General features: G+C 36.3%; 1 protein-coding gene across 2 annotated transcripts; it reads right to left on the bottom strand.

The window, feature by feature from the left end:
- Positions 1 to 1,704: 1,704 nt before the first annotated feature.
- On the bottom strand, positions 1,705 to 12,071 carry LOC107687745 (speckle-type POZ protein-like B). Of its 2 annotated transcripts, none has more exons than XM_016485196.1 (13): positions 11,820 to 12,071; positions 10,113 to 10,228; positions 9,179 to 9,308; positions 8,034 to 8,158; positions 7,822 to 7,943; positions 6,490 to 6,641; positions 6,134 to 6,261; positions 5,871 to 6,048; positions 5,636 to 5,691; positions 4,508 to 4,630; positions 4,247 to 4,389; positions 3,425 to 3,478; positions 1,705 to 2,554 (listed from the first exon to the last, which is right to left on the bottom strand). In XM_016485196.1, exons 4-13 carry the CDS (start codon positions 8,109 to 8,111, stop codon positions 2,410 to 2,412), a joined length of 1,179 nt encoding a protein of 392 aa, XP_016340682.1. In that variant the 5' UTR covers positions 8,112 to 8,158; positions 9,179 to 9,308; positions 10,113 to 10,228; positions 11,820 to 12,071; the 3' UTR covers positions 1,705 to 2,409. The 2 variants fall into 2 exon arrangements, with proteins under 2 accessions (XP_016340682.1, XP_016340683.1); XM_016485197.1 differs by lacking the exon at positions 11,820 to 12,071 and adding an exon at positions 11,471 to 11,781.
- Between the last annotated feature and the right edge of the window lie 12,451 nt (positions 12,072 to 24,522).

Here is a 24,522-nt window from a genome sequence, read left to right on the forward strand (position 1 = left end):
ATCATACGTCGTCTAGCTCCTACAATACACACACCTATACTGGTCTGCTGGTATGTGCATTAGAGCCTTTAATTGCCGTTCTATATTAATGCGCTGCTTACTGACACACACACACACACACACACACACACATATATATATCGGACCGCTACCCCTCCAACCAAAAAAGAATTGAGACACCCCTACCCCTTCACGTGAACGCGCGAAACGGAGGGGTAGGGGAAAGGGGAAGGGCTAAGGGGTAGAATTGGGATTGGGCCTTAGATTGGACAAGACCAACACATCTATGGTTTCCACAGTGACCCCTGACCCTTTCTCAGTGACTCTTGTGATGTCATCAGTGTGATGTTTTAAAAGCTCCTAAACAAATTTCCCAATCAACATAAGCTGGAATTCAGTAACAGAACAATGTAAAACATCTTGTATTGCAGCCATTTGTGATGCCCTCCTTTTCATGCCAACATATTTTTGTGTTCACAGAAACATTGTCAATAACTCAGATTAATGTTAAAGCCATAATGTGCTCCTCAGTTCTTTTGTATTTTGTTTCAGTTATTAAAGAAAAGACTAGATTTAAATTTCCAGAATGCTCCCTTGTGTAGTTTCTTCTTTGACTCAAAGACTGTCAGCAGATTTTTGGTGTACAACTTCACAAGTTGGATAAAAATCCTTGCACAGATGCAAACAAAAAAAAGTCAGACAAAGCTTGAGCAGTCAACTCTGTACCACGTTTGTTACAAAATCTTCTTAAAAGCTTCAGTATCCCTCTGACTCTACCAGAAGAGTCTCATTGCAGAACAGCCACTAACCTCTGTAAATTCTACCCAATGAAAACAAATGACATTCTCACATCAGCAGAGGAAAAAAAATGGTTTCATTCACAAAGGTCTGATCATATGCACAAACTCTGATCTGAAAAATGTACATAATGTCGGTGAGTCTGTAATCTCATGGCTTGATGAACAGGGCGTTTGAGGATTTGCAGCTCGCTGGCTTTGATCTCAGCTTGTCATCTCCAGATGTTTAAAGACTAAAAAAGAAGAGAAGATTTATAGAAGTTCATTCAAATTATTTTAGAAGCCACAGACCGATGTGATCAAGTTTGCAACATGCTAGTGTACCGTAAAGATCATACAGCTCCACACATGGTTTGAAAGGAGTTTTTATAGGTACTGATATTCTGAAACTTTCAAAAGATTCCAAACTTGCCGTCAAAATCAAAATCAAGCTAAAACCATTACAATTGGGACAGAATTGTAAAATATATTTTTTTCCTTTAATATGATCATCTGCCAACTGAAAGCTAACTGAAGGCGTTTGACTGGAAAATTGTGCCAATAAAAATATTTAAAATAGACAATATTTAAATAGTCATTTTGATAAACTTTCCATGCAGGGAAGAATCACTAATTATTTTTCTCAAAACATTTTGCTGAACAACCAATTTAATATTAATTGATAAAGTGCATTTTAAATGTTTTAAGTCAACATGATTCTTTTGTTATTTGGCTTTTTTGTTTTCTTTTTTATTGGTCATGAAATCTGATCTATATGGCTGTTCAAAGAAGAGGATTTGGTGACATCAGGCAAAAAGGTAAGTGGTTTTTAGAGAGATGAAGAAAAAAAAAACATGAATAAAGGAGGAAAAAAGATAACAGTAAGACCAGGACATTTTTTCACCATTTTATTTCCAAAGCAATAAATCAAACTTCTTTTGAACCACAATACATTTTTTTTTCAAACACAAAGAACTCTCCTGATCCATAGAGTATGTTAAACCATGGAAAATAACTTCAACTAAAGTCAAAACTAACTGTGCGAAAAAGGGGAAAACAAGTTCTGTAAACAACATGGTAAACAAATCTTCATATTTACCATTAGTTTAAGTTGGTGCAAAATATCGACGTCTTTAGCCGTTCTCGTGTAATACTCATAATGTGAATTTCATCACATTTCACCAATTATTCTACAGCAACCTCAGTTAATACTTACGCCAATTTTAATGATGATAGACATACAATGTGACATTCTGCCAGCAACATCATCACTTTAAAAGTGTCAGTGGAGACGATCTTTGCACTCGATGCGTGTGCGTGGGTATGCGTTTAGTGAGTGTATACTTGTGTTGTTGTTTTTTTTTGAAACGTCAGACCACAAGTTTACAAGTAGAGACACCAAGGAGCAAAGGGGCAGATCCTTTAAGGCCATTTTTTGAATTATGCCCAAAGTAAACGGCATGGCGAAGTCCATTTCTTTTTGAGCACTGTAGTTTGAACTAGCTCCTCTATCCGGTCTCTGGTAAGGGCGACGGGTGAGTGAAGAGGGGGGCAAAAAGGAGGGGGAAATCGGGCTCGGTGGGGTAGTTGCCTCCTCATGCGTTTTGTTCTAAGCAGTCTGTGAGGGCAAAGGTCAGGACTGTTTTAGCCGTTTCCTAGGCAGACCAAAAGGGGTGCACTGGGCTGAAGCGAGAGCCCGGAATGCCTCGGCCACTAAGTGAGGATGGGACTGAATCATCGCTTTCCAACCTGCGGTCTCCATTATGTCTGCGGCATGACTGCGAATGAGCAAAAACAAGCCTGAAGGTTACAATCTATAAATGACATAACATTGGTCACGCTGATGAAATGAGTAAATATAATCTGGGATTTTTATTAATTCAGGGAAATCATGCTAATTAAAGGAATGTTCTGGGTTCAAAACAAGTTAAGCTCTATCCACAGCATCTGTGGCATGTGGTTTGTAAAAAGAAATACTGCATATACAGTACAACAATGGTGCAAAACGATCTGGAGAATATAAATGAACAATTTCAACATTAATAAAAAGACATGTTTCTTGAGCATTAGAATGATTTCTGAATTATCATGTGACACTGAAGACTGGAGTGATGATGCTGAAATAGTTTCGATATCAGGAATAAATTACATTTTAAAATCTATTCACATAAAAAGCAGTTATTTCAAATTATAATATTTCACAATATTGTTGATTTACTGTATTTTTGACCAACTAAATTCTGCCATAGGCGAGCATAAAAAGATTTAAAGATCTTTTGAAAGGTTGTGTACAATAAAAAGAAAAAAAAAAATATTATTTTTATATATTTTACTGCTTTAAAAGCTACCCATGGCCTTATGTTACAGTGATTTTACCACAGTTAAAAAGTTTGTTCTGTTACTTTGCTGTCAACAATGCCTAGACTGCATCGAGCCCAGAACATTTTTTTTTTAAACGTGATCATACAACAAGAATGGCAGAAAAATAAAAAAACTCTCCACAAGCTGTGCCATGAATCATTTTGTTTTACGGATATCTTAGTCACATAATTACTATGCAAACTGGAGCTTCCTGTTAAATACAGATGTGTTTGGTGCTTTTTATTTGCAAAGGACTCTGGGAGATGGTAGCATGTTGGCACACATACTTGCTATTCCAGTTCTTCCCATCTTTACAGCCCAGCTGTCTAAGAACACTGCATCTGAGGAAAGAGACCAGAGCAGAATCCAGCCGCCGCTGTCACCATTACATATTCAACAGCCCATCAACTGTCACACAAATAATTACAATTGATATAATTGCCTTTGCTTTAAATCGTTCATTTATGCAAAGTGAAATTGGGACCATACAAAAATAAAAGTATGATTTACATGAAGGCTTGATTGATGGAAGGACCACAAAACCAGTCTTAAGTCACTGGGGTATATTTGTAGCAATAGCCAAAAATACACTGTATGGGTCAAAATTATTGATTTTTATTTTATGCCAAAAAATCATTAGGATATTAAGTACAAATCATGTTCCATGAAGATATTTTGTAAATTTCCTACTGTAAATATATTAAAACTTAATTTTTGATTAGTAATATGCATTGCTAAGAACTTCATTTGGACAACTTTAAAGGCGATTTTCTCAATATTTTGATTTTTTTGCACCCTGATTCCAGATTTTCAAATAGTTGTATCTCGGCCAAATATTGTCTTATTCTAACAAACCATACATCAATGGAAAGCTTATTTATTCAGTTTTATGAAAAATTGACCCTTATGACTAGTTTTGTCGTCCAGGGTCACATTTGTGCTGTAAATTATACCATCATGTATCCTTTTAAAACAGCCCAATTAAACCAGAGTCATTAAATTAGCAAATATTTACAATGTAAATACAATTATGTTTAAGTGTTCGGAAAACAAAGAATTGTAAAGTATACAAAGGATTCTTATAATATTGAGTGAGTGTGTGTACTTGCCTATTAATGAAGTCTATGGCTTGTGCTTTAAGCTGCTCTGCGCTGTGCAGGTCAGCCAGAATGAGGATGTCAGCCACATTCTCTACAGACAAACTGTTACAGAGAGCCTCCTCACATAATACCTTTAATCTTTCCAGAGCATACTAAAAAGAAAGAGAAGAAAACAAGCTGCAGGTCAATCACAGGAAGTGTTAGTTCACACATAACAGCAGCAGGAACGCAAAACAAAAGCACTTTTTCTTCAGAGCAGCAGCGTCTTACTTTGTCTGCAGCAGCTAACAGGTTGTCGGCCATTTTCTCCAGGTTAGGAGCTTTACCAGTGTAAATAAATACCATCATTTCCCTAAATACATCCGGTTCAACATCGCTGATGTCCACACGGTTCTGTGACGGGGTTGAAAAAAAATTACAATTCTAATGAATTAAAGATCTGATTTAGAATTATAGTGTGTAATAATAGTGTGTGTAAAATAAATAAATATGTATGTCTATTGTTTATTTTACACGCACTGTTACTACATACTATATTACATTATATAGAGAAAATTTCTAGATTTTTATAAAATTTTACACATTATATGTGTGCGTTTTTTTATTATTATTTTGTAATATATACACTCACTGCCATTCAAAAGTTTGGGATCAGTACGATTTTTTATGTTTTTCAGTGGAGTCTCTTATGCTCATCAAGACCAAAAATACAGAAAAAAAACAGTAATATTGTGAAATATTGCAGTTTCTAATATTTGTTTTATGAATTTAATATACTTTAAAATATTTTTTTTCTGTGATGCATAAACACTGTTCTTTTTAACTTTTTTATTTATCAAAGAATCCTGAAAAAAAGTATCACAGGTCACAAAAAAATATGAAGCAGCTCAACTGTTTCCAACACTGATTATAAATCAGCATATTAGAATGATTTCTGAAGGATCATGTGACACTGAAGACTGGAGTAATGATGCTGAAAATTCAGCTTTGCATCACAGGAATGAATTATATTTTAAAGTATATTAAAACAGAAGACTGTTATTTTAAATTGCAATATTATACAAAATTACAGTTTGTTTCTGTATTTTTGATCAAACAGATACTGCCTTGATGAGCATAAGAAACTTCTTTAAAGAAATTGTACTTATCCCAAACTTTTGAACGGCAGTGTATTTTATAATATAATTTGATTTTATAATGTTATTTCAATAATGAAATAAAGAAAAATGTTTAAAATAATTAAATAGCCTAAAAATAATAGTTTAAAATTATATTAAATATTATTATTACTACATATATTAGAACTACTACAATTCTAAAATGTAGTAAACCTTAATTCTAAAGAATCAAGGGTAGGTTTGTCCATTTCTGACTGGTAGTGTACATCTTATCACTTACTTTTTTACTCTCCTCCATTTTGTGTTCAAACATGGCATTGAATACGGGAGACCTCGCTGTCAAAGGAAACATGAATCATCAGTTTCAAGTGAATCATCTGTGTGCAAAGTACTGCCAAATTCATCATGTGCCTCATTAACATTCTCTATTGTCTGTGCAGCTTGTCTTTTTAGCAAGGCAAATCTGGGTCTACCCCAAACGTCTGTCAATGGCGTGTTGGGATGACTAAGCTCACCTGCCAGTATGGATTTGTGCGCTTTGAACTCTTGCCCTCCCACGAACAAGCTGCAGTCTGTAAATCTGGAGCCTTCCCACAGGTTACCCAGGTCGTCGGAAAGCTGACACTCCGGAACCTTCAGCATGTTTGTGTTTGACTGGCCAGAGATGTTTACGGAGTCTTGGACCACACTCACCTAAACAAATGAGTCACTGGTTTGAAGGAAGCGCATTATTACACCAAAACATTGAATATACATGAAACCTTACATGTTACGGTACCTCACAGAACAGAGTGAGCTTGTCATCAGGAAGAAGTCCATTAGCTTCATCCAGCAAGAAATCTCTCCTGATGAACTTCTTGAAGCCCCAGTCCTTTCCCTGGACGAAGCGGTAGGCTCTTTGGCTTTCTGAAGTGTGGGGAGAAAAAAAAAAAAGTATTAATACAAATAAGACATTTGCTATTCCACATTACCAAACTCAATCCTGTGAACGTCTGGGGTTGCAAAAGGGCAGAACATTTCTGGAAAGTTTTCAAATGTTTTAGGAAATCATCCAGGATTTTTTGGGGAACTTTCAGAAACTTTTGGACATTTTGAGAAATTTTGGAACCCAATGAACATACAGAAAGCTCTTACCCATGGCTTTAGTTTCTTCTCTTTTGGCGTTCAGTAAAGAAAACTTGAACTTTGCTCTCACTTCACTTTTTGGGCAACTGACAAGCAATAAGTACAGAGAGAGATAATCTTTACTCTCATCATCCAGACCCTTTGGGTTCACTCGCAAACACCTGCAGAAAAAAATTCAATAAATAATAGGAGCGCGTGTTAAAAAAAAATGTCAGCATTACAAAAAATTTAAAATAATTTATAATAATTAGAAAACACTATGTATCCATATGCAATAAAATGCTAAGATGTTTTGTGTTTTTGGAAGAAGTCTCTTATGCTCACCAAGGCTGCATTAATTTGATTAAAAATACAGTAAAACAGGAATATTGTAAAACATTGCTACAATGTAAAATAACTGTTTTCTATTCGAATATATTTTAAAATGTAATTATTTCTGTGGTGGCAAAGCTGAATTTTCAGCCATTACTCCAGTCTTCAGTCTCACAGAAATCATTCTAATATGCTGATTTGCTGCTCAATTATCATTACCAATTATTAATAATGGTTCTTATTATTATCAATGTTGAAAACAGTTTGTTGTTTAATAGTTTTGTGGAAACCTTTGTCACTTTTGATCAAATAAATGCCGACTCTCTCTTTCAACAACAACAAATAAAAATCTTTAATTATTCCAAACTTTTGACCGGCAGTGTATTATGTAAAGATCTATTTTTTTTAAACCAGTGAAATAGCATGTACAACGCTGCTTCTGAACAACCCTAACCACACAATTCTGTAATTTGGCAACCAAAAGATGTTATATGACTCATAAATGTGTAATTTTATTGGCTCTTCAGCCATTTTTTAGTCTGGCGACGGCCGTCGTAGGAGCAGTCAACAATTGCAGTACTGCTAGAGTCAGATCTTCATCAGAGACAAGATTCATCGTAAAGCAATTAATCAGCTGTCAGTGACAAAAGAAATCTTTTGCGAATCTCAAAGTTTGTCCCAGACGGCTCAATGAAAACCCAACCTAAATCAAAATGGGCCACTGTTGTTTCACAAACACTGATATTTGGAAAGGTCAAGCCTGTATTCGTGGGTGTATGTGAGTGTGTTTGGCTGGGCAGGATGGTGAGGCATTACAGAGAAGAATTAAAGGGGTCATATGATGCAATTTCAATTTTTCCTTTCTCTTTGGAGTGTTACAAGCTCTTGGTGCATAAAGAAGATCTGTAAAGTTGCAAAGACTAAAGTCTCAAATCCACAAAATAATGTTCTTTTTATCAACATCATATGACCCCTTTAAGAGGCCGCTTGAGAGCTTTCGACAAACACTCAGAAAGCGATGAAACACACCATTTCATCTTGTCGTTGGGGCCTGAGGAGAAGGTCGAGCTCCTTACGACTTCTCCCATCTCCTCCCGACAGAAGCTGAAGTTGTTAATCGTCCACATGTAAGAAAACTTCACAACTTTCACCTGTAGATACAAATAAAAAAAAGAGGGATATTTATGACTGACATTCTCCACTCAGAACGATTCATTTTCCATTCAGCCAGACTCTCTAACCTGTGTATAACACCAGCTTTCCGCCACAGGTCCTGATGTCATTTCCCCTGGGGGAGGGGGTGTGGGAACCCGTGACATGGCCTGCTTTCCCCCTTCCACGTCCCTGATTTAGCTCACTGCTCGGCCTAAACACAAAACCAAGACAAAACTGTGCAACTATAGTCAAAACAGGTCAGTGAGTCAATATGATTTCCCAATACGAGAACTGGTTACAATCACAAGGCAGCTCTCTCAAACGTCTATAAATAATCACAAGTGAGGTACACTATTAGGTCAAAGTTTATATAGAGTGGTTGCTAACACCAAATGCAGTCAATTATACCTTTAGCCTACAAAGAAACTAGACTTTTGCAATTACTGAAAAAAGAAAAAACACTGCATTTACATTTATTCATTTATTATCAGATGCTTTTATCCTAAATTAATTACAAATGAAGAATACAACATACGATAAGGTGTTCAGGGTGATTTATAGACATAGAAAAGCCACAGAACACCTCTCCTCAAGATTTGAGGCATCAAATCATGTGGCTTGTTACATTTCTAATGTTACAGTACTGTAGAAAAGTTTGGGGTCTGTAAGATTTTTTGTAAATAAGTCTTTATGCTCATTAAGGCTGTATTTATTTGACAGGAAATACCGTAAAACAGTAATATCATGAAAATTATTATTATATCGTAAAATAGAAGTTTTCTATTTTAATACATTTAAAATCGAAATTTATTCATGTGATGCAAAGCTGAATTTTCAGCATCAGTACTCCAGTCTTTGGAGTCACATGATCCTCCAGAAATCATTCTAATATGCTGATTTGCTGCTCAAGGCACATTTCTTATTATTATCAATGTTGAAAACAGTTGTGCTGCTTAAACTTTTTTGTGGAGACAGATTGTTTGTAGATTATTTGATGAGTAGAAAATTCAGTAAACATCACTTATTAAAAAATAATAATAATTTGTAACATTATAAAAATCTGTCACTTTCGTGAAGTGAAAGTGTTCATTTCTTTTAATAACAACAACAACAACAACAAATCTTAGTGACCCTAAACTTCTGAATGATACTGTAGATGCCATAGTTAAGAGAAACAGATGATCAGCACAAACAGAGTAATACAATGAGAATAGATAATGTCAAATAATACCTTGTGTTCAGAGATCAGCAGGTTGTGTTTCCATGTCATCCCTGGGCTCAAGCTCAGAGACACAGCCGTCAGAGTGACTGGAAACAATGACTAACAGTGCATACTGACCTCAGCCTCGAAACAAGCCATCCTAAACACAGACGCACAATTAACCAAACATGCATCCATGTCGTGAAAATCAGCGAAACTCTACAGCATTTACCTTCACTTGGAACATAAAAACACAACAACATATACTACTTCCAAAATATTCCGAAAAAAAAAAAAAATCAATCAACCAGCAGTTTTACTTCCAAAATATTCCGAAAAAAAAAAAAAAATCAATCACCAGCAGTTTGCAAGAATCGCAGAAAGGAATGCAAGCAATATGATAAACTCATAATAATATTATTTCAGCTGTAAATTTGTTTATAAGTAGAAAACTATTGTTCTATGTGAATGGATCTGCTAGTTATTAGTCACTTAACTAAAATCTGTGAATGTTGCCATGATGTGATCATGCAAACTGATTTCACTGGGACTAGTTTTCATATTTAGATATTGTGAATGTATGGAGATTATGACCAGCCTTACGTCATCCTGATAACACAAAAAAATGGATGCAACTTTACCTAGGCAAGAGCAGCAAACAATTCTATCACTATTATGTACAACATCTTATAATCTATCAACACCTATAAACACTATATATTTTAATGTTTATTTTCTGGCCCCCATTTACTTCCATTGCAAACCTGATGAGATGATTTATTGATTAATTTACTGTGGTGATCAACCATATGCTACAAATGCAGTCAATTGAGTTTAACTTGTATTGGATGAAACATATTAGTGGGTACATGACAAATCAGAATTCACCAATCTCTACAATCCAGTCATCATTTAACTCGTCTACACGCCACGACTGACCTCATGGAAAAACGCACACACTCACCTCAGTAAGAATGCTGAATCTCACTTGTGGGAGTTTTGCGAGCCTTCCAGAGCGGCGAGCTTGGCAGATGAGGGCAGTTCTGTGGGATGCCACTCTCAGCAGAGACTCAATGAACCCTGGCAGGAATAACAGCATTTTAACACCACATCTACACTGGCACAGCAGCAAGTTCTGTCCCCACTGTTTTGCAGCCTACACTTCTGACTACAGACAAGTGACATCATAACGCTGATATGGGCATGTAAATGTAGGGTTGGGTGAACGAGATGATCTAGAACCAGCTGAAAAAACGAGTGGGAATGTTCTGTCATCCAAGAACGTGCAGAACACAGCAAAAAGTGCAAAGGACATCATGACGTTTGCTTAAATGATGCAGAGCACAGGAAGGGACAAGCCAATTGTAAGAGAGAACATCAAATCTAAAACAGACACAAAATACTTAAAATACATAAATGAAAAAAATCATTGCAGTGCCCCTAATGTTTCAACGGCCAATGCCAAATTCTGGAGCGTGGCGGATGGCTGATATAATGACAGATACAGTACAACTTAAAGAAAGTAAAGTGAGATGCACATACCATAGATGAAACGAACCATTATTTAATAGAATACTTACTCAAGTCACAAAAATTGGGTGAAAGAATTTGTTTTGTTTTTGTAACTAAGGCTAAAGGCTGCTGGTAGAATTTGGAACAGAATAACTTCAAACAGGAAGAACCCTGTGTTCAAGTGGACATGGCTATTGGCCAAAACAATTTATCTCTAAAAATGTTTAAAATATTGACCATGATTCAGCATATCACCACTCTTAAGACTATTACAGGAAAGCCTCAAAACATCAAATGTTCTCTCCATCTTCAGTTACAAAGACAGTCAGGATATTGTTATTGTATCAACTCTCTAGCCATTGTCAGCAACAAAAATCTCGCTTTTCCCCCTTTTCCTGTTTCAATTTAGGAGCTTTGTTTTTCTTTTTTCTAAAATGGTGCTGTACAAAATAAACTTAATTTGAAATTTCATTTGAAATAATAATAATAATTCATATTCGAAAGAGAAGTTCTCGAATTAATTTGTCGTTGAGTTGTCAATCGAGTCCGAAAGAGTCGGTTCTCGATGACCAATACGCTCATTTCGAGTGAATCCGAATCCCAAACGATTCCGTAATCGCGAACAAACCGGAACAAATTTTTTGAGAACCGGATCAATCGACTCACTAATAAGATCCGACTCAAAAGAGTGATTCATTCGCGAATCGGACATCGCTGTAATGCGCCACGAAACCAGCCCCATCCGTCCCAAGTTTGTGTTATAATTCGATAACCGCGTTTCCTACCGCGTTCGAGCAAGTTTGTACATACATGTGAGCGCCGTACAGTTGTCGCCTTTGCGTTAGATCCGATTGCAGTGCAACTGATGCGGAAAACGAAGAGAAAAAGTGTCAAGAATCCAAGTTAGCAAACCAAGGCTCGTCTCGTTTGGCCTACATTTCATGCACGGCCCAAACAAGAGACAGAACCATAACAAAGCCGAGTCAACAATGCTGCTTTACGGCCAAAACAAAGAAAGATCCTTCTACTAAACCCCGCACGAATCTGATTTGTTTGTGCCAAAGCAGCACGTAATGGTTGTAGATCGAGTAAGCATCTGTCTTTGTGTCAGTGCGCAGAGCGGTGGTTAAAATACAGGAAAAATAATAATGTTACAAACCTCTCAGACACTCCGCATCACAGACATAGAAACACGGTGCGATATGTGACCTGAGTGAGTCGTAGAAAGGATTTTGTGCGAAACGAGTGAACTTTTGAGCCTTTCTCTACAGATAAGGGGTGTTTTTCTCTCTCTCGTCTCTCATAGCGCTGTCTGCGCTTCAGCTCTATGCAGGCGCACTGCGCATGCGCACACAACTTCCTCTCAAACCATCAGTTCTAATAACAAGCGCAGTTAGTTAGCAGCGTACACTAAATTCTAATGGCTAGAAATGCGATTTACCACTACTGATGGGAGTAATTATCCCGTTTTTAAAAGTAGGCCAGCTTCCAAGTCTCCGATAAGACATGCATCTACATTTGAGTACTTGTACATTTTATGAAGCATTGCAAAGTTACTCTAAACTGCATAGCCACTAGCACTTCCCATAATGTGAGGCCTGGCACGAAGACGCGAACCTACATTAGATAGATGGCAGATATAATAGATTGAAACTATAATATATTTATGTATTTTAATCACTTGCATATAAACAGATACTACTGTGATTTAAGTAGCCTAGCTAAGATTTACATAGAAACTTGAAGAAAATAACTCTTCCCTCAGATTTGTGACAAAATAAAGTTACTCTTTTGGGGAAGTATATGTTTATGACTGGGCACAAGCGTGATATCTAGTTCCCCCTTCCCCACATAACCAAACTTAAGTGTCACTGCAGGTTGACTAAAATTAATTTTTTTCCTACTTCATCATTATAAACTCGTAGCATGCTGATCGTATCATGTCTGTAAGACGGAATGAAATACCCCACGATATATATCATCATTTGATATCATGGGAGAAGATAACAGTATTTTTGCAGGGGCTGTTGTAATGGTAATGATCCTCAACAAATCCAGGCTATCACTCAATGAAATATGAAAGGCATCCTTTAAGCCAAGGGAGATATACAAGGAAATAATAACAGATGAAAAAGTGACTTGCAGATTTGAATGGTTTAAAAAAACTATTATTTCTGTTAAAAGATATGAGCTCATCGTCTGTGAATTAAAAGCCGTCTCACTTGCTTCATTACCATGACAAAACCTGAGTCTCAATGCCCTGTGACCTGCTGCATGGCACTATCAATGTTTGAAAGTAAGAGGATTATCAACTAAATGAAAAAGATGAGAGTGGCTGAACTGGTATTTGTGTGGAAAAATATTCTATTATCAAGCGCAGAGAAAGTTTAATAAAAGGCTTTTATAATTCAGTGTCAGTGGTAAAATGTAGAGCTGGATTACATGTACAACAGCCTTGCATACAAATCATTATATTAAAAAATACAACAGGGCTTTGTTTACAATAGGGATCTTGGTTTACTATCTTAAAAATAAAGGTTCCAAAAGGGGGTTTCGCAGCAATGCCATTGAAGAACAATATTTGGTTCCCATTCCATGGATGTTAAAGGGTCTTCATGGAACAGATGCCAATAAAGAATTTCTAAGACACTGTACACAGTATGGTAATGGTAATTTTAACAATAAAGAATGTAAAAATTCTAAACCTTAAAGGATTAGTTCACCCAAAAATTAAAATTACCCGCATGATTTACTCACCCTCAAGCCATCCTAGGTGTATATGACTTTCTTCTTTCAGTTGAATACAATTGGAGTTATGTTAAAAATGTCCTGCTTTATAATGGCAGTGACTTAAATAAAGTGCATAAATCCATCATAAAAAGTGTTCCACACGGCTCCGGGGGGTCACAAATTAGAAGTACAAAAAGGGGATTTGTAAAGAAAAAGGTCAGATTTCGATATAAGCCAAGAGGAGACTGGCTTTCCTTTGCTGTAAACAAAACTTGGTTCTCGCGAGACAAACATATTCTCACTGGAGCTTACAATACGCCTTACATCTTTTAAATATTGATATTATTCTTACACAAATGCATCGATTTACTTCAGAAGGCCTTTATGATGACGTATCATGTCTGCGCAAACAGGGTGCACAGAGGACAGCCTATCATAATGTTCGGACCGAACATTTTGATTGGACAAAGTTTTTTGGGTTTTATGCCTTCCACAGATGATATAAATACATATAAACACATTTAGACCACTTATCTTAATGAGTGCTATCGAGATGTGAAGAGACTTTCAACCAGCATAACAAAAAAGGTTTTTGAACCAAATCACCTACCCTGCCTTAGTCAAGTCAATATGAACTACTCTTAAAAATAAAAGTACTTCATTGGTGTTGACGGTTCCATGAAGAACTTTTAACATTCATGAAACCTTTCCATAGCACATAGTGGAAGCAAGTTCTTTAGATTCTTTAAATGTTCTTCACACTAAAAAAAAAATGGTTCTTTTGAGAACGGTTCACTGAAAGGTTCTTTGGAGAACACAGAAGGTTTCTTCTGTGGCATCATATAGCGAAAACCCCCCTTAGGAGACTTTATTTTAAGAGTGCATTTTCTAAATGCATGTTACCGATGTTACTGTGAATCATTTATGCAGGCATGTTTTATTTATTCTCATTTTTAATACTTTTAATCATGTAATTTTAATCAAAATATCACAACTCAATCTTACGGTGAAATGAGATGAATAACTGAGTCCCCGCCCTTTTTTTTTTCTTTTACGATAATGTCACAAAATGGTAGAAGAGATTTGTAGCTACCTCTGTTTCACTGTGACATACATCACTATTGCCAAAAGTATTGGGACACCCCCTCTAATGAACAGTTTTGACTACTTTAGTCATTTCCATGATTACAAATCTTAATATTTAAACATAAATTTATATTCTAGTGAATTGTGTGCTTTTAATTTTATAGCAACAGTTCTGCCACTGTGTATGTAAGGCAAGGTTCAAAAACAAATGATTGATTGAGTGTGGAAGACTGAAATGATTGAAATGAGTGTGGAAGAACTTGACTGGTCTGCAGAAAGCCAAGTCCTCCTAATCCCAGCTGAACACCTCTGGTGTGACTTTAAATGCAGACCTTGAGCCAAAAACTCATCACCAAACACCAATGACTTGTACTAACTACACTATATGGACAAAAGTATTGGGAAACTCCCCCTTCTTTAGAAGAGAAAAATGTACTTCCAAAACTGTGGCAACAAAGGTGGAAACATAATTCATCATACATAAACATAAATAATTTATTTTTGAACGTTACCTTATACACAGAGGCATTGTCATGCTAGAATAGAAAAGGGTCCTGTCCAAACTGTTGCTATAAAATTAGAAATACATAATTCCCTAGAATATCATTGTATGCTTAAACATTAAGATTTGTACTCATGGAAATTACTAAAGTAGTCAAACCTGGTGTCCAAAAACTGTATATTTAAGACAATACATACTTGTGAATGTAAAATATTGTTACGATTTGTTACAATGTTGTTATAATTATAGTGGTTTTCAGTAATATTATAAGGTATAAAGCAGAATGTAGTAGTTCAAGTATACAGTTATGAAATGTAAAATATTCAGGTAGCAAAATCTTCCCTGAAGTACCTGAAAAGTTTTATTGTGTATTTTTATAATCCACAGCTGTGAGTTTAGTTTTTCCCCCCGTCAATTAAAAGAAATAATAATACTAAAAGAAGGATACACGAGAGAGAGAAAAAAAACAGCTCTATGATCTTGCTGCACAGTGTCTCTGTTGAGTTTACCCCTCTGGCTCTCCCAATTATGAGACAAATTCCCTGTCAGGTAGTGGCACATGAGACTGACAGAAAAGATGCTTGATCACGTTTTTCAATATCAGTTTTGCTGTTACATCAATAATAGCTTGAACGTTTTATCATAATTGAGAATTTCTTTGTTTGGGTTTTTCTGTTAAAAGCACTGCTGTTAACACACAGGGAAACAGCTGTTGGCCAGTTTCATCAGCCTGAAATGCTGCATCAAACAGTGCATTTTCACGATGTACGAGTATGCAGATAGACACATTTTTCTGGCCTGCGTTTCTGTTATTATTAGTGGTGCATGCAGCGCCAAGCATTCTGTTGCTATTCCACAGTGATTTGAACAAATTGGTGGAATATAAAACAGGTAACAAAAAAATTAAATAAATACATAAATAAATAAATCAAAAATCAATAGACTGACTTTTCAGAAATTTTCAGATGCCATGTGAGGTTGCCAGTTAATTACTGCAACCGAAAAATAATGTAAATTAGATTTTAGACATAGGCCTATTAGCCATTTCTGGATCAAATGCAGAGACCACACTGTAGCCTACTTCTCCATTTTGAATAAAATATATTTTTACTTATGCACTACTATTAACAGATCTTTTTTTTTCTGTTTTGACAAAAAGCAAAATAGTTCACAGTAGATTAGCTGAGCTGGTTTCAGTTGCAGCACGCTCCTACAAAGTACCCCCTGGCAACTAATGTCTTAAGAACTCCAGAGCTCTTACAGCTAATCATCTGTCATAATTAACTTCATTGTTTGAGTTCTGAATTCTAATCCGGGAAATAGTAATGAGTTTTAAAACCTTTGGCAACAGAGAGAAGGATGGAGAGAGATACGGGGGAAAGGATAGAGAGAGAAAAGTGATCACCAGTGAAACACCCGGTCTATAATTGGGGATTCCACAAAGTCAAACTACACAGACCTTTTTTTCGAGTGAAAGATTCATTCATGTCATCTCTCTTGAGTTTCTAGTTTCTACAGAATGATCACAAGGCCAAAAAACAGAAATACAACTGAAGAGTTCAGATGCAAAAGCCTCTAAGTGCCGTCTGAAATATTCTTCTGAAATGAGCATTTTTCTCAGCTCCTATGCTGTTCAGTTATTTCACTTTAATGGCAAATAAAATAACCTATTCATTGCCATTAAAGTGAAATTACTGAACCTACACACATAGAAGCCTGATAAAAATGCTCATTTTAGAAGAACATTTCAAACAGCACTTAGAGGCTTTTGCATCTGAACTCTTCAACTAGTTTAGTGAAACAACAAAAGAGAGTTAAACAATGAATATGAAAATATACAGAATCCTCTCTTAAATTCTCTCTCAGTCTTTCGAAAAAGAAGTAGACTCAAAATCACTCACCAAGTGTTCCTTGCTGGAAATGCAGTGGCGTCATAATAAAGACTATGATTTACATGCAAACATAAAACACACTCAAACTCTTTTCTGCTCAAAATGCACATTCAGTTAGGTATTTAAAATATCTTTTTGTATACACCATGGTAAACAATTGGAATAATTAAGATTTTGTAATGTTTTTTTGAAAAGTCTTTTATGCTCACAGGGCTGCTTTTATTTGATCTACTAAATTATATATCAGTTATATTGTGAAATATTGCAATTTCAAATAATAGTTTTCTATCGGTATTCTAATATATTTTAAAATTCAATTTAGTGATGGCAAATCTGAATGTTCAGCAGCCATTACTTCAGCTGCAGTTATTATCAGCTATTACTGGTGCTCAGTAATTAATAATGATTCTTATTATGGTCATTGTTGAAATAAGTTTTTGCTTAATATTTTTGTGTTATATTTTTTTCAGGGCAGTTCGATGAATAGAAAAATAGAAATATTTTGTAATAATAGATGCATAAAATATCGGGTTGAATAAAAGTTTTTTTTTCTTTTGATAGTAATACAAAATGTTTATTGAGCAGCAAATCAGCATATTAGATACACTGAAGACTGCATGGAGTAATGATGCTGAAAATTCAGCAAGAGATAGATTTACAAATTCAGCAGAGATAAATTTACAAATGCAGCATTGGTGAACACAAGAGATGAGAGTTAAAAAAAAAAAAAAATCTAACAAACATTTGACCTGTAGTGTATGGATGTCTATCTGATGGAAGACTGTGTATATCTGAGATACTATATATTTTTTTCGCATTAGGATTCGTGTATTTTTGTGTATTTGTACATTTAGCATGTGTTAGCATGTTTATTAGCATGTTCCTGTGTGCATAGGTCAGCAAAAAGTTCCCCAAGCATTATTAAAAGGAAGCTCTACTTGTATGCTAATTTATTTTATGTCGGATCACTCATTCAGATGACGACCTGTGCTGCAGGCACCTTTATGTGACCATTGAAAATGTATTGAGGTGAAAAGTACCAGGAATGTGTGCAGTGATATAACATTTTATAAAGGTTGGTTTCATGCTTCACCAGTCTTCTGCATATACCAGCTGTGCACATATCCCATTCAGAGAGAGAGAGAGAGAGAGAGAGAGAGAGAGAGAGGAACAGAGAGAGAGAGGAACAGAGAGAGCAGATAGCAGCATTTTGAAGCCTGTCTGCACAGAGATATTTCATAGACTTCTGTCAGGCTGGCTATTTCAAAAACACATAATTATCAACAAAAGCACAAAAGCTTGGGAAGACATTGGTTTAATTAGGAGGAATGTATTGCCAAATGCACACAGCTTAAGAGAGAGAGAAAGAGAGTTGTAAGAAGTTAATCAACATTAGCCTTAATGATAAGGCCTCAGAGAAAATGTACAGACACACAGAGCCGCACAAAACCACATTGTTTGTCTTGCTTTTCCAAGAAATTATCCTTATTTCACCTTAGAAATAGAAAAAGAAGAAGAAAAACACATCATCGTCTCTCTGTTCCTCCTTCCTCTCCCACTGCTTGTCAGAAGAAAGGACAGAAAGGAAGGGAGCGCGAGGAGGCGAATCGGTCAGCAGACATGCGTTTCCCGCGCTTCCAGCAGCTCGCGCTGTGCAGATAACGCGGGAATGTCAACGGTTTGACAGGCTTCGGACGCGTTACTCCCTTTCATCTCCGCCGTTGACAGCGCGGTTTAAAGCTCTTTTTGTACTTGTATCTAAATTTGTGTTTTCTAAGTCACTAAGCGGGAACGCATGTTTTCATGGGCTCGCGAAGGAGGGAATGGATGAAAAGCTGTTTTTACCTCACAAGACTCCCTGTGATCTGAGGTGAAAAGTACTTCGGCAACACACAAGGCTAATTTAAGGGCTTAAACAGTTAGTCATCAAACAATAGGCACCTATTTTTAATTAAGTGCTATTTTCTCCGTTTTGTTAGTCTGTCTCCAACACTAGGCTACATTAATTAATAACATTTGTTAAAAAAAGTATAGTCCTATAATTGTATAGCTAGTTCAGTGGTTCACAACCAGGGAACCGGGATCTACTATAGGGGACCTCAGGGTCCGCAAGATGGCTTTAAATAGGACTTTTATTTAAGAACCATAGTCATGGAAAAACTAGATATATTTATTTTTATAATGAATAGATAACCACATATTGCAAACCAGGAGTAAACCCTGCAGAACATTCATTTAAACTTCTCGAATTATGGAAATGGGGCATTTTAATGATTTATAATTGTTTTAATTATTAAAGAATTTATTTACTCTGATTTATTAATGTTTTTATAAATTAATGTAATCTATCTAGAAATTGTAGCTTAAACATATTTATGACAGGTGATAATGACACTTCCTAACAGATTTAATGCTAATATTTAATGTGAATCATTTAATCAAAGTACTATACTTAATACAATTAGTGTTACTAGTAAAATCATATATGAAAGTGTCATGATATTTCAAACTGTTGAATGCTGCTGATTTATGTGATTATAAATTGATGCCATCTGTTTTCTTAATTTGATTCTTTTATTTTCAGACCACTGTAAACTCATTCACAGTTCTTTTCTCATGGAGAAAACTAAAGCAGAAGTTGTGCCCTTGTGTGTTTGTGGATTGTCTTTTATGGAAGGTCATTAGCCAACAGTGATGTTTCACAGGTAATCATTACTCTAATCTTTTCACTAAAATGTTGAATCTATGCTAATAGCAACACTTATTGACCATGCCACAAACAATGCCTAATTTGACTGCTGTGAAAATGTTTAAATTGGGTGTTTTCCTAATTGAGCCCTTGAGCCAAATAAACATACAAATATCATCCAATATCTGTCCATGCAGAGAAAGCAACCTAGCTTTTACCATACCACTCAATTCTATTCCCAACAATATTTCAGCAATATCAGATCAGAAAGGACATCAAAACATATCTGTGGAATTATTTCAGGTCTGGGTTGCATGAAATAGAAACGCAAATGCGAGCAACACCACAGCGCTTGACATAAGAGCAGCCTTAAGCGTTTGTTAAGAGAGCACCTCAGAAGAGTATTTTGTTCTCCTTCACTCTTTTTCAAAGGCCACCTTTTACTGACCTCAATTTTAATCAATACTTACTGACCCTGTCACCTAGTCATAATCTCCAGTGTATTGGATTTAGCAAGGGTCTATATTAAGATTCAGGCCCTTGGCGAAGGTAGAAGTTTTTTAATTTTCCTGTGACATTCAGACACCGCAGCTGCAGGGCACACTCTGGTGCGCGTGAAACCCTGCAAGAGGAACGGGAAAAGTTAAGGGTGTCTCTGTGGAGAGAGCAGAACTGCTCGCAGGGGGCTGCGAAAGCACCAGGTCGGCGAGATTCCTTGCAGTATTACATTAAAATTTCAAGAGAATAATGACACTTAAGCCATTTGCACGCATACACGCAAAACACACACTCACAGTTATGAATTTCATCTAATATTATCTCAAGAAACACTCAAGCCCCAAGTCCTCAATCTCCCTCCAATCATATGAGATCATTGTGCCGTTTTAATTGTCAGTGGGGAGAAATGCATGAGTGGAACGCTTGAATAGAAAAGTTCATATCTACTAATCATTTAATTATGATCGGAAAATCTAATGAAGTGGAAAGATTAATTAAGTGGCATTTCCTTGATGCTCTGATTGATTTAGAATTACAATATCTTTCCACAAGAAGCTCAATAATAATTAATAAATTATTTAAATAAACTTGAAAGACATTGAACACTTGCAGTTCGATGCATGAGACTCTTTCCTAGTCAATAAAAACTTGTCACTGTGAAATAGAAATAAGGAAGTAATCTTCAAAAGTAGTCTTAAGTTATGATTTTTAATACTAAAAATCTACTTGTCTAACAAATAGTGTATTTGTAGCAGTTTCTTTCTTAGCAACATAAAGTGTAAATCAATTTTAATTTATCCAAAGTTCTGTCATGAAACTCTAGATGGCGCAGTCCGATAGGTCTACCTCAATCTGACATAATGACATCATTATCACATGGCGTAGCTGATTGGTTATTTTGTATCAGCAGCCAATGAGCTCGCTGCTCAACATTTAAATACTTGAATACTCAGAAACCGTCCACCTTCCCCAGCTCCACCTGTATAGATCCATGAGGTAATTCATGTATGCTATATATATGGAGGATATTTCATATATGTTATATGCGCAGCAGCAGTATTTCTTACATGCCCACAGCAACATGTTGTGGATGTACTGGCAGTTGCAAGTCTTGGCACTTGCTCTGCCACAGCAGCGTAGCATATCTGTTCCGCCAAGGCCAAACACATTAATGTTGTCATGTACATTACCATGCTAAACCCTCAGAGAGTTGTCATGATAGAACTACAGTATATATGCACTGAAAAAAAAGGATTTTAATCAAAAATTGCTAGTAAATTTCACAAATAATGACAAAGAAACAGCATCACATTGGATTAACTTTTTAACTTATTGTACTATTTTATTTTATTGTAAAAAGTACTCCAATAATATATTTTTATTTACAACTTACAAGTATGTATGTATGTATATTTTACAGTCAGTGTATATGTATCTAGATCTAAATCAATAGCTACTGAAAGAGAAATATGCCAATACAGAAAGTATGTGCAATAAAGTGACCACAAAGGTTAGTATGTCTTTGTTGGTTTGTGGTTGTCAAAAATATAATTAAAAACAACAGTCCATGTAACTAGCTTTGAAAATATCTCTCACACAGCCCAGGCATCTTTATCTCTCCGGACGGACTTGCACTCCAAGGTGCTTTTTCTTAGCAAAGGAATTTTGCATGATGCCTTGAAAACAGCAGTAACATCAGGCTTCGTATCAGCACGATCAGAAGAGAATAAATGGTGCTGTCAATGTCCACACAGAGGAAAATGCAAGGTGCTTTTTTCTACCAGAGCTGTTTGAACAACTTTTATGCTGTCATGAGACCCAATGGATGGAGGGAGAAGGGCAGATATTGTCATTTACATTTACATTTATTCATTTTTCAGATGGTTTTATCCAAAGCTACTTACAAATGAGGAACATTGCAAGCAGTTTATCATGAGTCAGCCAACATTAGGCGAGACGATGAGAAATACTCCAACCATTTATTACGACTGATTCTCATTTTGCAGCCGGTTCAGGATCCTATAGAAACATACTTTCTTTGTGAGATAAAATCATTAAACAAACCTCAATAGAGGGACTAAACAAAATATGTTTATACACTGGCCCTCAACTGGTTCCATGTATATGAGATGACACAGATGCATTCAAGACCATTTTTCAGGATGTGTAGACAGAGGATGTAGATGTGATTAGCATCTTGGTTGATAGTGCTCTGGAATTGTCGTCATGGATAGGAGCGGTGGGGTGACAGTGATGTATGGCTCCTGGAGCTGAGCAGTCTTCGCCTGTCGATTACCTTGGCAACCTGAATGCGGAAACTCTGTTGAATTTGTTAGTTAGAATGCTCTAGTGTAAAAAACATAGAGGTTTTATACATATCTGAATAATGTTTATGGTTGAAACCTGCCAATAACATGTCCAGATTGATTTTCATCTCCAAATCAAAAGAAAAAAAATGTATATGCATTCGCTAAAAATTAAACATGATGACAGTGGGACACCTTAGTGTTTTATAAAGCTTTTTCCAACACCGTTCTGAATCATAAACTCTGTAATACCATTAAAATTATCCAGTATGACACGTGAAATGAGGTTGAGAGTTAAACTCAAGCGTTTCACCCCTTCAGCCCATCCTGCTTTGGCCAGAATAAAGATGAGCTGAGTCTTCTGTCTCGGCACATTTGCTGTGTAGTATTAAAAGAGAACATCTTTACCACCAAACATCGCCCCAAGCAAGACTATCGACTCTCGTCTCCAAGAAGAAATGGATCAAATGACATATTAGATGGCCAACAGTTCCCTGCAGCCAGCGGAGGTTGAGGTCCCGCATTGCCAAGCGAATTGCGGTGCCATGCTGAATTGTGTCTGGGTTGGGGGGGGGGGGTGATGAGGTCCTTTGCCAGGGCAAGCCTCAGGTGCCAAACGTGGTGTTGAGAGAGAGCAGGAGAGTAATTCTCCCCGCTGGAGCGAGCTCTCACAGTTTAAACACCCCGGGCACTCGGCCATCTCCTTCTCACATAACAGCATCTACACGGCTGTTTCTACTCACATGCACTTCTTCAGCAGTTTAGCGAGCAGGAGAAAGACAGCATGAAAGAGAGGAAAAATACAGAGTGAGAGACCTAGTGAGAGAAAGGCAGATAGAAAGAAAGAAAACGAGAAAGAGGGGGAGAGATAAGACTGCAAAAGTGGGTCAAGGACTCAGTTCAGCCATAATTACAGAACTCCCAACACCACAAGCTGGAAGATCAATCCGGCATGGGATTTAGGAACCTATTGTCTCTCTTCTCTCTTTCTCCCTCTCTCTCCTTGTGAAGCAATTTGTTTTTGAAGGATTTTTCAGCCCTGTCTTTTTGCCATCAAGCCCTTTAATTAAGATTAGGCTACTGTAGAGCTCTTACTTCAAACTCCCAGCAGCAGAACTGAATTTTAAGGTGAATCACACTGCAACTTGTCGAGGACACAAGTAAATGAAAAAAAAAAAAAAAATTTCACACCCTCATTTTACCGCAGATTGTGGGTTTTCACAAAAGCTACACGTGTCTGAGGAGCTTTATCAGAGGCTGATGTCAAAATGGCCCATGGCAGTCTCTCGTGTTTTATGATCCAGGGTTAACACTCCATTCCGAATATTTCTTTGGAGACCTAAAAGAAATGACAGTACAGGCTACAGTGACTGAATGTGATGCCACAGGTCAGGCTACTGCTGCCGTGTCTAATGGATTCTCATGCGTCGCCCTGACATTCACATTGGCAGGTGTTATTGACAAAGAGGTGGTCCAGCGATAAATTTTATACGTGAAACACTTCACGTGGCATCGAGTGCATCTGAGTTCCCTCTGTTGCCTAGGGCTGTGATATCGCAGAACGTCCATTAATAAGGACCAGCAGACAGCTTCATCATGTCCTCTGGTCTGAAGTTAAACCAAAAAACGATAAGAGAAATATGAAAAATCATTTAGGAATGTAGATACTTTCTAGAAATAAATCATTTATTTTGTTGAAAATGTGTTGCAAATAGTTTAGGGTGTCTGGACGTTTTGTTTGGTTGTGCACATAACCACAATAATGTCCAGATGTTTTGGTACAGAAACGGACAAAAATGGACTCATGAGATGATGTTGCAAAATAGGCTAGAATTAGTTTTTTCTCCAGTTGATGAAAACAACATAATTTAATCTTACTTTTTACTGTGTTGGTATAATTAATAAAACGTACTGTGGTATGAAATAGTGTTGTTAGTGTTAACTAAAAATAAAACATAAATAAAAGAATAACAAAATAACAAAAATATATAAATATTAGATTAAAAAAAATCTATAACTGAAAATAATTTGAAGTTGAAGTCAGAATTATAACTGTTACTAAAACTAAAACCATAGAAAATATTTTCATTAATTCATATAAAATAAACATGAACTGAATAAATAAATAAACCTATTTTATTTTAGTTAGTTGCCAAGGC

The sequence above is a fragment of the Sinocyclocheilus anshuiensis genome, unplaced genomic scaffold (genome assembly GCF_001515605.1).
Source record: "Sinocyclocheilus anshuiensis isolate Anshui unplaced genomic scaffold, SAMN03320099.WGS_v1.1 scaffold165, whole genome shotgun sequence".
NCBI lineage: Eukaryota > Metazoa > Chordata > Actinopteri > Cypriniformes > Cyprinidae > Sinocyclocheilus > Sinocyclocheilus anshuiensis.